At 41.3% G+C, this 13,641-nt stretch overlaps 1 protein-coding gene across 1 annotated transcript in view; it reads right to left on the reverse strand.

Annotated features, from left to right (window-relative positions):
* The window catches only part of nbas (NBAS subunit of NRZ tethering complex), a 160,492-nt gene that overhangs the window by 135,231 nt on the left and 11,620 nt on the right, over positions 1 to 13,641 (reverse strand). Inside the window, exons 8-15 of the mRNA XM_086190518.1 lie at positions 12,059 to 12,192; positions 9,244 to 9,342; positions 7,513 to 7,651; positions 7,369 to 7,434; positions 7,144 to 7,272; positions 6,703 to 6,766; positions 5,009 to 5,202; positions 3,111 to 3,386 (exon numbers count right to left, since the gene is read on the reverse strand). Coding sequence (XP_086046644.1) covers positions 3,111 to 3,386; positions 5,009 to 5,202; positions 6,703 to 6,766; positions 7,144 to 7,272; positions 7,369 to 7,434; positions 7,513 to 7,651; positions 9,244 to 9,342; positions 12,059 to 12,192 — 1,101 coding nt within the window. The remainder of the gene's footprint in view (positions 1 to 3,110; positions 3,387 to 5,008; positions 5,203 to 6,702; positions 6,767 to 7,143; positions 7,273 to 7,368; positions 7,435 to 7,512; positions 7,652 to 9,243; positions 9,343 to 12,058; positions 12,193 to 13,641) is intronic.

Genomic DNA, 13,641 nt, shown 5'->3' on the forward strand with positions numbered 1-13,641 from the left:
ATAGGAATCCCACACAGTTAAACCTTTCGTAGGAGGACATTAAAAAAAAAATTGCTTCTTTCTCTCACTGGATATAGCTATTAGAACTGTTAGCAGCTTCGCCAGCCAGCTACTCATAGAGGCAGGGTTACTCTTAAACATCTGAAGAGTCTGACCCAGGGTCACTTATTCTAGTAGATTCACAGCCAGCTAGACTACAAACCTGAACTGAGGTGAATGAGTGAAGAGAGTTCAGGTCATCGGGGTATCTGTGTGTGAGCCGGAGGGCATGTGAATGTCGAAATGAATTCAATCACGAATGTGCAGAAAGCAAATCTCGTAGCACACAGACGTACAGAACATCCAGACAACACAGAAAGCTCCTCCCTTTTGTTCTCACAAAGACATACGCTACATGCAAAGAGAAGCGAGAACAATTCCAAAAGGAGAGGAGCAGCAGCAGTAGGGGAAATGCTGCGGGTGCCGAGTGTTACAAAGAGATAATAATGATATATTACTTCGTAAGTCTCCACTGTTAGGAGTGATGGTGATGAGTAATGGCATCTAATGATGATGACAATGATGAAGAAGGCAGTAGATGATGGGTCATAAAAATGACTGATGAAGCATGCTCAAACTTGGGTCCATTGAGAGCCGATTCCACTCTGGCTGTGCTTTATGATAGAGCATGTTGTTGTCTTTGCTGCAATTTGTAGCGAGTAGCGACAACAGCCATATTTCTAATGCAGCAATTAGCATTTCAGAGAAACCCCCGGGACTGAGAAATAGCCTCAAAACAGACTGAACATCTTGCTGGGTTTTCATTCAGTCTGGAGTTGATCCAACAAAACAAAAGCGCTTCACCGAGGTGCCTGACACAGGATTTATTTAGTCAGGTTTTTGTTTTTTGCAGATCAGCCAGTTCTAATTCAGTCAATGAATAGGTTTCAGTGACACCCTACAATTGCTGCTAAATTAGGTGGCAAAAAACAAGAAATGAATAGTTTCAAAATATCCACCTTGAAAGACAAATGAAAGACAAGCAGAAGTATCTTTAAAAGTTTGAAAAGGTAATATTAATTCCTTTGCCATGAATTCATAAGCAGCAGAGAGCTGGCTTGTAAGGCCTGGAACTGTTTTGTAGATTGCTGAGCTAAAAGAGAACATTCAGATTCAAACATGAGTGCATTCCAGCATGAAAACACTGACAGAAGCTTTTCTTATCTAACCGTTTTGTTGTTGTGTGCGTGCGCGTGTGTGTGTGTGTGTGTGTGTGTGTGTGTGTGTGTGTGTGTGTGTGTGTGTGTTCAATAAATAAGTAAACTGCACCTGAAATATGACTCTTCATTTTTTCTGTGCAACACCAGCATGTGTTGGACTTCTCATTTAAAGGGATCCTACAACAGACAGCTGTGACTGAGGCTGTGAAACCACCTCGTCCACCACTGAAGTGATGTCGTCTGTCTATAATGGTGAGAAATATCGACTGCGTGACTCGATTAAATCAGCAAACGCTCAGATGATCTAGGTCAAACTCAGTGTTTGCCGTGCTGATATCTGGCGATCGAGGGTCTGAGATGGCAGTCAGGATCCTTAAAGCTTTGATGCTGTCTGCCTGCCTGTCTGTGCGTGTCTGCCTGCCTGTCTATGTGTGTCTGCCTGTGTGTCTGTCTGCCTGCCTGCCTGTGTGTCTTTCCATTCGCAGGTCATGTTGTGATCGGTTGGCTGGGATGATAGGAGGTTTTGTGACATCACACGACCCTTGGCCCCGCCTCTCAAATAACAAACTTGCATGAGTATGACACCTGTTATATCTCTGTTCCAGACGAACCAATCAAATTACTATTCCATCAAACTTGATTACGTAACAAGAATTAAGATCAAAAAGCTAACACAACGATATTTAGCCAATGTAATATCTTAACCATTTTTAGTTTTGAATGTTAATGTATTTTCAGCTTATTTGCGTTAAACTCAAAATACAGGTGACACGGATGATAATGCCATTAGTTCATTTGTATTAAGGGTATAGATAGAACACAAACCACTTGCATCATGGTTGAACTAACTAAGCAATAGCTGAAGTTGTTAGAATTAATGAAAGTTGTTTTTTTTTCACGTTTCATGGCCATTTAATCGTTTGACCAAAACCACAGCAGTTGCTCACATCCGTGAGTGACATTCTGAGTCCAATGCTCTTCTCAAAGAATAAAAAGTTATACAGGGGGGCCATGAACCAAGTAGGATCATGTGGTGGTCACATGATGCCAGTGGAATAAAAAAAAATTAAATCCAATCATTTACAGCATTACTCGCGTCTATTAACTGATTCTCTATATCAAGGTAGACTCTGTAGGCAAGGGAGAAAATGTCTGGACAGGGAAGCTTCTGGTACCTGTTTGCAGAGCTTTGACCGATCATGTCTGAGCGGACCACAGTTACACCCCCATTAACAGTGGACATCATCAGCAAAAGACAGAATGCATGGCCGAAATGCAAGGTTGGAAAAATGCCTGTAGTCTGCCGATGCACCACAGCTAATATCTCGTTTATTGGTATAAACTGGCCGCTTTTAAAATAATCCGCTCATATTCGTCTTCTAAATTCCATGCAACTATCTAAAGTTGAAATATGGAGTACAGTTAACACCGCGCGGTGGATGCTAGGAAGTCTTGGACCAGATAACTGCTGGCTTCACCCTAGTCTGAAGAAGAGTACTGAAACGTCAGTTGCGGATGCACAAACAGATTTCAGACTCACTTGTAATTTTTTGAGACACTTCATTCAAATCAGCAAATGAATCTTGATATTGGGAACCGCAACTGTCTGTGCAAATTGAAACTCAGTCTGAAGCACTGACCAATCCAACCATGATAACGCATGCTTGAAATGTATGCAAAGCACCCATAATAGTAGACTTCTATAATGGTTCTGCTTGTGACTAGATTACTAAAATAAAGTGCAAATTTGAAGCCCTAAATCAAATAGAAACTGGCAAAAGGGATTCAGGAGTTGGAGGAAAAAGGTCTGAATGTTATGGTCATGCCTCACAGGACAAGTTTGCTGCTTCCAGACAGTTCTGTGAAAGGGCAATATCTTAGGAGGCCGACACAGATTAAAAATGACTCTACCTTCCTCTGGTAGAGTTCCTCCGGTGTTGTCGACCTCAGGCTGACCAGACGATAGTTCTTGATTACGGTACGAGGACGTTTACGCGGCGGGGCGAAACGTTCCATCTCAGTCACATAGTAAAGACCCTGCTTGATGTAACCGAAGTAGCGGGCTTTTGCGGAGGACTCTTCGTCTGAGTCAGAGTCTCCACCATCATCGCCTTCCTCATCTTCACTGGCTCCGCCGGTGAGGTTGCTCTCCAGACGCCCACGCTTCTGGGCCAGCTTCACCTCACACTGTGGAGAATAAAACGATAGCATATTACAGATGGGAAAACACCAAAAGATGTGGTTGAAAATGTATGTTTTTAGGGATTTTAACCCATTTGCATTGAAAAATTGCTACATAAAAAAATTGATCTGTTCTTTTGGGTTACATAACAAAGCGAGGGCCTGAAAACAAACGAGGAAAAATATTCCTTTTGAGAGAAACAGTCAGATTTATAGCCTTCCCCTAGAAATTATTTATGATATTGAGTATGGACACTTGTCAGCAGGGAGCGATGAATGAAAAATGAAGCGTGGCGAGCAATGCGGCAGCGTTTAAATCTAGCTGTGCTTAAGCTGGTAAACACACTTAATTTAATGACCTTTTGCCAGAACAGCAGGCTGTTAAAACGCAAACCTACAGCAAGGTCATGCTGCCTGATGCAACATCTTTATTCAAGCTGTCCAAAAAAAAACAAACCAAAAAAGAGAAGCACACACTTTCTCTAGTTTTGTGATTGCCTCACTTGAGGAAAAATTATTTGCCCATATTTCATCTGCGTACTGCCGAGAGTCCTCATATTTTGTGCTGACACCCCTCGAAGTTTGAGCTCACTGGAGAAAAATGCTCCGTCCTCCAGCGGCTCGTCTCACGTGGCGAGGAGTTATGAAGCAATGAAGCACCTGAAGAAGTGTTTTAATCAATGAGGAGCTAATTAACATAAAAAGACAAGGTCACATTATTTCTCCGCATATGGAGAGCTTCACGTTCAAGATCACTTCGACGCCCACAAAACCCTCAGCTGTAGATCCAACTAGAAAGAAACCCACCCCCCATCCCCCCGCTCCATTCCAAAGCAGGCTGATGAAACGTTTCCCAAAAGTTGGCAGTTGGCTGGTTAAGAAATCTTGGTCCTTCATTCTCTACGCAATCAGATAAAAAATGAGTAGAAGTGAAATGCTGAAGAAAAAAAATGAAAGGGGGGGGTGTAATATCAAGGTCTTTTATGGGATAAAGAAGCAGGGATGCATCTTTCATCATCACATGCTCTTTTTCATACATAATCATATGTACAATTGATACAATATATAAAAGGTAAAACTGCAACAAGCAGACTTTGTGAGGAAAGCACAGATTCGTTGAAATCAGCTGATATTCGCCTTGTCGACTACGTTAACCTCTTCAGGAGCCACTGTTCCTTCCGAAACCACGCCCCTTTCTCCTTTAAAAGGATCTTAAATGATCACAAACGCATAACTAGCAGTCAGACATGATGCTTTCTGGCATGGTTTTGCGAAACCTGCAACACCACAAGGTTAAAAAAAAAAAAAGGATTAGCGGTATCTATGCAGTTAGGTATTAATGATTACAAACATGGTCAAAAATGTTTACAATCTGTGCATACTAAGACTTGACTGCAGAAAACACACACTTTGTACTTGATTGCATTTTTGGTTCATAACAAATTCAGGAAATTTAATTGCCAAAATACTCCAATCTAATCCAATCTGTTCCCCTTCTAGAATCTGGCCCTCTATGTCCCTGAGCCCTCCTTTTTATTCTGTAATATGCCTTTTGAAAGCCCTGATGCCTGAGTCTAACTCACCACCTGGGCTTTTACCCAATCACTTACCACCATCTCTGCATTTACCTCCAGGCTGAGGAAACCTCCATCATGTGCGGCAGTAACACGAGGTGAAGGCTCAAACCATTCACAGGATTTGCCTAGAAGATTTCGGAGCGTCCTGACAGACGAGACAGTGACAGAACCGGAACAGCGAGCCAGAATCAAGACGTTTTCACTCCACCAGCTCACATCCACGAGCGGGTAGTACTGCTCCTTATCTGGGAAAGAAACAGACACATCAGAGCAACAGCAGCAGTAGAGATGTGGGGACTAAAGATGACACAAAGGGTGATTCTCTGGAAATAGAATTTTCCTTGAACATTCATTGTGCACTTATTAGCCCATTGGGATCATTTCCTGCCTCATTAACGTCTTAACCAGATTCCCCCGCTAACCCTGTGTTTAGAGCTGAGGGTGTGAGACATGTTTTCGCACAGAGGATCTCTCATTTCAACCTATGCAGCTGACACCAGCTCCATGTAGTCTCGCATCTCAGGTGCATCTCACAAGCAGGAACTGCATTCCGAAGAGCTTTTTCTATTTTTTTTCCAACGATATGATTTTAGAGATGATCTCAGAGCAGTTTCAGTTGGTATGCTTTTCTCCTTTGTGGCCTCTGTTTTGTGCAAATCCTAATTCTAATTCTTATGTGTAAAGAACTTAAGTTTTTAAAAGTGGCATGAGAGTAAAATTATTTCTTTTTTAAGTGCTTTACAATAATATCAGCACGTCATCGGTATCGACAGATATTAGTAATTGTTTAAACACATCGATCCGATCACTGATATCAATATCGGCACAGCAAATCAAGATTTTTATCATCATTATTATTATTATTATTATTATTATTATTATTGTTGTTGTTGTTGTTTTTGTTCATTGTTGTTTATGATGAAGCAGCAATGAGCAATGGGCTTTTCCAAATAGTTATCCCTTTGAGTTCAACTTGTTTATGCGTTTTCTAGTATGAACAAAATGTCAATATCATAAACTTGTTTTAATACAGATAACGTTGGCGATTATTGACCACTGACCAAATAAATCGTTGTAAATACCAACATATCAGATATGGGGAAAAAAAAATCCAATGTCATGCATCTATATCATTTTTACAAGGTCGCGTTGCAAAAAGTAGCAGTCGGCTAACGTAGGTCAAAATTAACCGCCAAGTTGAGTGTAAAGTTACGAATGACTTGCCAATCGTCTTCATCGCTGTGAATGGAAAATGATTTCAGGAATACTGGAAAATATCAAAGGAAAACTAAACAGAAAGTTTTCAACGTGCTGACAGTCGCTCAGGCTTGCGTGAACGCTGTCGAGTAACGGCTGCTGTGATGCGCCCAGGTTTGAGGCGGGGTAAGAGACATTTCCAAACGTGGCCATATCCCTTGTCATTCATTCATTCATAAGACTCACATGCAGATTATTGCTTACACAAGCTGTCACAGCTGTCATTATTGTTGGCCCAAAACTGTCAAAAAATTATCTGGGCACAACAAATAGGCACCAAGACTTCCACACACAGACAATTAAACAAGCACACACACTTTCCAACATGGGCAGTGAAGGAGAAAATGCTTGCTGGCCTATGGCTGTGTGTCTAAATAACTGTATAATTCAGTGAATAAGACATGTCAAAGATCATTAAATTGTATCCAGCGTGCGCTGCTGTGTCAGCAATAAAGTCGACTCTCTTTTAGACCCGCAGGCCAAACTACCTTTTATTTTCTTCCTTCTCTCCAGCGATGTCTTCCACTCTGGATTGATCTCCTCAAATCCTGGCTGTAGGGAAGACCGAAGCATGAGGGACCAAAGAAGAAGGGAGGGGAAGTGGAAGAAGAAGAAGGAGAGAGGAGAAGGGGGAGAAATTAATCTTCTAACCCTGTTTACACTTACAGCAAAGCACACAAGCTCTTCCAGCTCATACCAGCGATGAAGCAGAACATACACTCATATAATGTACAGCATACTGCAAATGTAAGTTCTCCTTAAGCCACCTTAATAGGAGTACACACAATATTCTCTCCTCACACACACTTGGGGCATAGAAAGCTTACACTAATACATTCATTCAAGCATCAAATGTACAAAATATTAACAGGACTGCGATGCACACAGGTATTCCTGCATTAGCAACACATGAAGCTACGCGATGTTACCTGTTGGTCTTGCCTCCATGTGGCCCTCTGTCTAAGAGAGGGGATGTCCCAGAGAGACAGACGACCAGAGAAGTGGATGACTGCCAGCAGGGTTCCGTCAGGACTGAGACTCATGCGAAATACAGCGTCCTGGACCACAAATGCAAACATCATTGAAGAGAATGTTCTCCATTTGTCTCTCCAGAACAAAAAATAAATAAATAAATAAAATGAAAGCTGCGCTACCTTTTCATCTCCTTGTCTGGAGAACAATCTGAAGCTGGGGATCCTGAAGAAACCTCGCTTCTGATTCTGAAACAGAGTGACAGTTATAATGCATGCTTGACATTTGACGCTGATTAGATTGGCATGCTGGTGTTGTCTCCTTACGGTATTGACATCGTCCTCATAACTGGTGACCTGCTTGTAGTGTGGTGAACCGGACAGAGCTCTCCAGGCTGTGATGCCACAACAAGAGGCCTTGGATGTGCTGTCATCCCCCGCCTCACAGCCCCCCACCAGCAGCAACCTGGAAAACAAGCACAGAGAAAACCTGACGATTGGGACATTGCAAATAATCCGAAATAGCAAAACCTGGGTTCAAAACAGATTCGTTAGCAAACTCGTGTAACAAAATGTTGTTGTTTTTTTTGTTTTGTTTTGTTTTTTTTTACAGATGAATCCATGGGAAAAACAGTCTCAAATAATACAACAGTGACCACAGTGGTCCCTATGCAGTGAAACAGAGAAGACGCAAGAACAGCAAGAAGAGAACTATCAAGCTCAACACTGCCCCCTGGTGATAGTACATGGAACACACCCAGGGGTTGAACTGATGGAAAACTAATTTGTTAGATTAGCAGCTTAATCATGCATTTTATTCTGTATTCTTAAAGTTTCATTAGAACATATAGCAAATTACTTGGAAAAAACCCTGATGTGAACACTTCTCATACGTCTGTTCATCCAGTAGGTTTGCTCTGGAAAGTCTGATGCTGGAGAGAAAATAACAGCTGAATTCTTGTCGACCCGTTTGTGAACTTCATCTTCAAACGTCTTCCTTAACATGCCGTACTGTTACATGTATGTTCAGCGACTTAAGCAATTTGTTTTCTTCTCCACGCGTCCTTTTTTTCTTGCTTATCTCTATTCTGTCTGTGTTGCTGACCCAGTTTTCACACAGGGATCATTAAAGTTTCATCTCATCTATCAGTTGGCAAACACTTGACAGTAGCTGTCAAATACATTAAGCTGCCAAACCAAGCTTTACCTGCCAAACTAAATCTGATTTCTAGAGACTAGGGAACTAGGGCGTGGGGAAGGTGGGAGAGAGGGGCTCGGTGAAAAACAGTAAGGTCACGGATGAAGGCCGGACATAATTAACCGAAACCTTTGAATACGGCAAGGTGAGGAAGGGGTGAGGGTATTCCGGAGAGCCGTCGTCAATTCCTGCAGGTGCTGCATTAAAGTGATTGCTTCATTTCTTCCTGAGTAAGCCCCTTGGCCCCATTCCATACTGTAACACCATATCCCAGCATAAGAAAATCCACATATTATAGCTCCTGGCTCTTCTTCCTGCCCTTTTCCAAAAGATGATTTAATGTTATTCATTTTCCAGGAAGCTGTTATTTTGTGGTATGTGTTTTATCTGTCAACAGAAAAAAAGAAAACTGTCCATGGAGCAAGTTTTGCTAAGAGTGAAATAAAGTTTCAGTCAAAGTGAGCAGTGATGCGGTAAAACCCTGCTACAGCACTCAATAAATCACATATTTACCAGCATATTGATGACATGTTAAGCTTATACTCATATTGGCCCTAAGTGTCAAATGATGAAAGTGTTTGAAATCAGCCCGCTGCTACTTTCAGATTCAAATGTAGGAGAAGCACGTAGCATCATCCGTCAAAAAAAAAGAGAAAAAAAAAGGATAAGGATGTCTGAATATGAATTAATGAGAAACACTAACAGTTCTACAGTTGAGGTCACAGGAGAAACTAATATTTCTTATGAGCAGTCAGGTGAATGCTAAGTATATCACGCTGACATTAGCAATGTTTCATATTTTTAAGTGATTCATTGGTCCAACTTCAGGCACTCGAAGAACAAATCAGATGGAGACTTACCGGTGACCAGGGTGATAAATAGCTGAGGTGATGCCATGAGAGTAGTGGGCTGAGAAACTGAAACTGTGGTTTTCTTGGAAGTTCTGATTGGTCCCAACACTGATATAAAGAGGGGGAGGGGGGAGATGGAAAGAGAGAAGAGAATTGTTAGAGGATATCTTGATGTTAACCGTAATGTAAAGATGTCAAGGCAAATTCTGTAATGTTTGATTTCTAAATCAATTGCACTTGAAATGTTGAAATATTTATGGTATGACCACCGATAAGAAGACTGAACATGTGGAAGAGGACACAGTGGGTTGTGTGTATGGTATCATATGGTGTGGTGTGAAACTGAACAGGTCAGCAAGGATAAACAGGTTGTGGAGGGCATCAAACAAAGCAATTTTTTGATCCTGCATCTTTCAGTTTCATTTTGGATCACTATGAAGAGAGAAAAAGAGGTAAAATAAACACTCGAAACACATCTTTTATCAATGAGTGAGGATTTCTTTTGCGACTGGAGCAATGTGGACATGAGTCAAAGCTGCAAGCTATCTTGGTGACATTTACAGGAACCTGCAACTTCAGAAGTACTGAAGGAGGTTATGAAAAGTGGGGAAGGGAACGAAGAAAATGACTGAAAACTGAGTTTAACTCCCCACTTAACTTTTCTGTTTTTATGCCACAGCGGTGCACTCGTGTGCACGTACGAACACACAGAGAAGTCCTGGCACGCAGCGAGAGAGTGCCAGAGAGAGTGATGACTTCTGTCAAGCCTCTGCTATAATTCTGACTTCTAATTCAAAGTTTTTAAGCGACAATATTGGAATGCAGTCACATGAGGAGGAAGAGAATATAAGCTGCATGCTGAAAATGAACCTCCAAACGCAAGCCGCCAATTTCAGAGCAACTCTGTTGCAAATGTCTCATCTTAATTACACTCTCTCACACACACACACACACACACACACACACACACACACCTTTGAAATGTAGGCATCAACATTTACCTGTATGCAACACCTAGTAAATAAATCAACGCTTTCCTCCATGGCTGTGTAAGCATTACTGAAAGGACTGATCCAGATTCGACACGCATACGCAATCTCATCCTGTGTCTTGGAGTGTCAGTGAACCCAAAGGCTCGATGTGACTGCAGCAATCACACGGAATTAATTACATCTCAAAAAATAATGTCATATTAAATAAATGCTAAATTAAAAGCGAAGCTGTGGGTACAAATGAGGAAGGGAACACACGCAGACTTAAGCAACGCACACACAATCAGATGCATTATTAAATCAAATTTTTATAAAAATGTTTGAATAAGGTCTTTACATTTAGATAATCATTCCACACAGACAGTGAAGGGTTAGAAAATACATCCCACGCATTTAAAATCAGAGGAAAAGAAAGCAGCTCAAAGTGGTTCTGGGTGGGCTAGTAAAAAACAAAAAAGTCTGAAGAAATTTAAGTGTAGTTAAAAAGTTTAAATACTACATTACGGCTGAAGTTGCATTTGAAGTAGCAGTTGAATCATAAATGCTGTATGAATTTGAACAGCCAGTGTAAGTGGACGAAGTGAGTGAAGTATCAGATGGAGTTTGAAGGGTTGAAACGGGTCAAAGGTTAAGTTGGAAGCAGTGGCTATATGATTTGAAATGGGTGGTGATGAATTGAGCTGAGTACTAAGTGGAGAGGGCTTGAAAGAAATTACCAGAAATTTAAGTGTGCAAAACTGAAAGACGTAAGTGGGAAAGCAGTTGCCGAAAAATGTCCTTGAACTCTGGAAGTTTGAATGACACGTCAAAAGGGTTTGAAGTGTCAGTCACAAAGCTGGCACAGAGAGGAGCTGATGTGTCAGTTGGAGACAAAGGGATTAATCCGATCAAAATGCCAGTTGACGTGATAAATGAGTGGGGAAAGCAGCAAGAGTGTCATTTCAGGAGAAAGAGATAAAAGCAGTTAAAGAGTAACAAATGGATGAAGTTAAAATAGAGGAGGAGAAGACTGCAGCTGAAACATCAGTTGACTTGATAGTGGGACAACAGCAACTGAAATCTCCTTTCATATTAAAGAGAAACTTCACCTTAAATGTGTATTTTACAGGTGTCTTGAACTCATGGTGGGGTTTGTTTTCCCCACTGATGGGTAAATTCTGTGCGACTCCAGACTGCAAAGAGTTTAGCTTGAAGCTACAGGCCACCAGCTACAAACAACAGCAAAACTGTCTAAGAATGTTAATTTACCAGCTCTCAAACACATCGTCTTCTTTATGCAGCTGTACGCACAGTATTCCACTTGGATATTGGATAAAGTGAACAAGCTTTTCTGGGCAACTGGGTATGAGCAAGGATGAGGGCAAATAAGGTGGTTCACCTGGATGCTCAAGCTGGTCACTCTCGGCGCTAACGTGACCAAGTGCCAAGTCAAGAGGGTCATAGTTAGCTTGTTTTTAGTTCAAATTCAGAGTTGTTCCAGATTACTGAGCATGCTGGGCACAGTTGACAGGCATTAACTTTAAGCTAAATATAGCTGGCTGGCTCTTTTTACATTCTGGAATTACAAAGACATGTGAGCTCAAAACGTACACTTTTTGGGTAAAATATGACTTTCATACTAAGACACTGAAGACATTCAAATGTCAGGTTCGAGCAGTTAAAATTCTGAGTTGAAGTAGAAGACATTAGACGATAATAGAGCAGCTCATAATTCATTTGGTTGTCCAACCTGAAAAAGAACAACTGAAGGGAACTTGTTAATCAAGGTATCATTATTTTATAAGACAGAGCATTGAGACTCCCGTCTTGTTAGCGGAGCATTCGTCTCTCACCTGACAAGGTAGCTCTTGAGCCCACCCCCATATGTGATAACGAGCAGCTCGGCTGACCACTGAGCACTGGCTGTGTACTCCAGGAAGATCAGGCCCGCCACGGCACAGCTGAAATCCCCAGGAAAACTCACCACCTGTTCCATGAGAGAGATGAGAACAGCAAAGGCAGGGAACGGGCATATGAGCCAAGAGACGGCGAACGTGAGACAGGATGTGAAAAAGAAGGCGAAGGGAGGGAAGATGAGCAAATTTTAATCGTTGTCATCCGCGCACACTTCCTGTCAAACTCACTTTTTATCATTTTCTCCTGAAATAGCAGCAAGTCAGCGATGCGTGCTCTTAACGGTGACAAACAGGGAAAACAGCGGAGCAGAGCAAATTTAAATGTGCAGACACACATACAGTAGATGCATAACGAAGGAATAATGCACTAAAGAAATAAAGATCAGAGACTTTGAAAGATGAGTGTGGCTGGGGAGGATGAAGAGCGTCAGAGCTCATCATCTCCAACAGGGCGGCCAGAGGAATGGAAGGAATGATGGATAGAGATGGAGGAATGAAAAAAAATGTTGCACTCAGAGGGCATTAAAGTGAGGAGGGAACGACAGATGGACTCGATATGGCAGCACAAAGAGAGACACAGACAAACATGAGGACGAATCAAAGACGAGAGGAGAGAGAGAGATCGGCGGATCAAGGGAGGACAGAGGAGCAGGCATGTGAAAAATTAAAAAGATGAGGTGATGGAGGGAAGGGACTCGTACAATATGTGCAGTAAAAGAGAAGACACCGAGAAAAAAGATACAAAAGGGTGAATGTTTATCAAAATATCATCAAATATATTACAATAATACAATACTACTGAATATCATTCCGCTAATGAAACAGCTGAAGATGTGGCAGTAAAGCACACATTGGGAAAAAAAAACAACCAAGAAAAGAGAAAGTTGTCACACTTTCGACATCAAACTTCTGCACCTCAAAAAGAGCCAAAAATAGAAATAATAGTGTTTCCAGTGTGGATTTTTTTTTTTTTTTTCCCACCGTATTAAAAAACATGTTCCACAAAGGTTCTGGGAAAAAGTGTAGAAGTTTTAACACAGCAAAGGTCGTCGTGGTTACAAAGATAAGATACACTAAAGGGATGTGAAGCACTAGCAGCCGGCGTTAGCACACATTCCAAAAAAAAAAGTGGTGATGTAGAAGTGATGTGACAGGTAAAAAAAAAATGTAAAATAAGTTATCGGGGTTTTTATAATTGATCTTTTTTGTCTTCCCCCCCTTGACATTACTCAATCATACACTGTTGTTTGCATTTGTGAGTTATCAAAAATAATCAGAATGTTGGATAAATCACATGATGTACGGATTTCATTCAGAACAACCAGCTATAGCTTATTGTACTGGTCGAAAAAACATGTATATATATATATATATATTATTCATCCCTTTAAAGAGCAAAAGAACATGTTCTCAGTGCCCAGGAAACTAAACGCTGCTTCAAACTGAACGGTGAGGTCGAATTTCCTGAGCTCCCTAATGGAAGTGTCAGACTTCCTACAACACCCTGAGATCACAATTCA

The sequence above is a fragment of the Aulostomus chinensis genome, chromosome 20, assembly GCF_037954235.1.
Source record: "Aulostomus chinensis isolate RoL2024-O1b breed Wild chromosome 20, RoL_Achi_v1.0, whole genome shotgun sequence".
Lineage (NCBI taxonomy): Eukaryota > Metazoa > Chordata > Actinopteri > Syngnathiformes > Aulostomidae > Aulostomus > Aulostomus chinensis.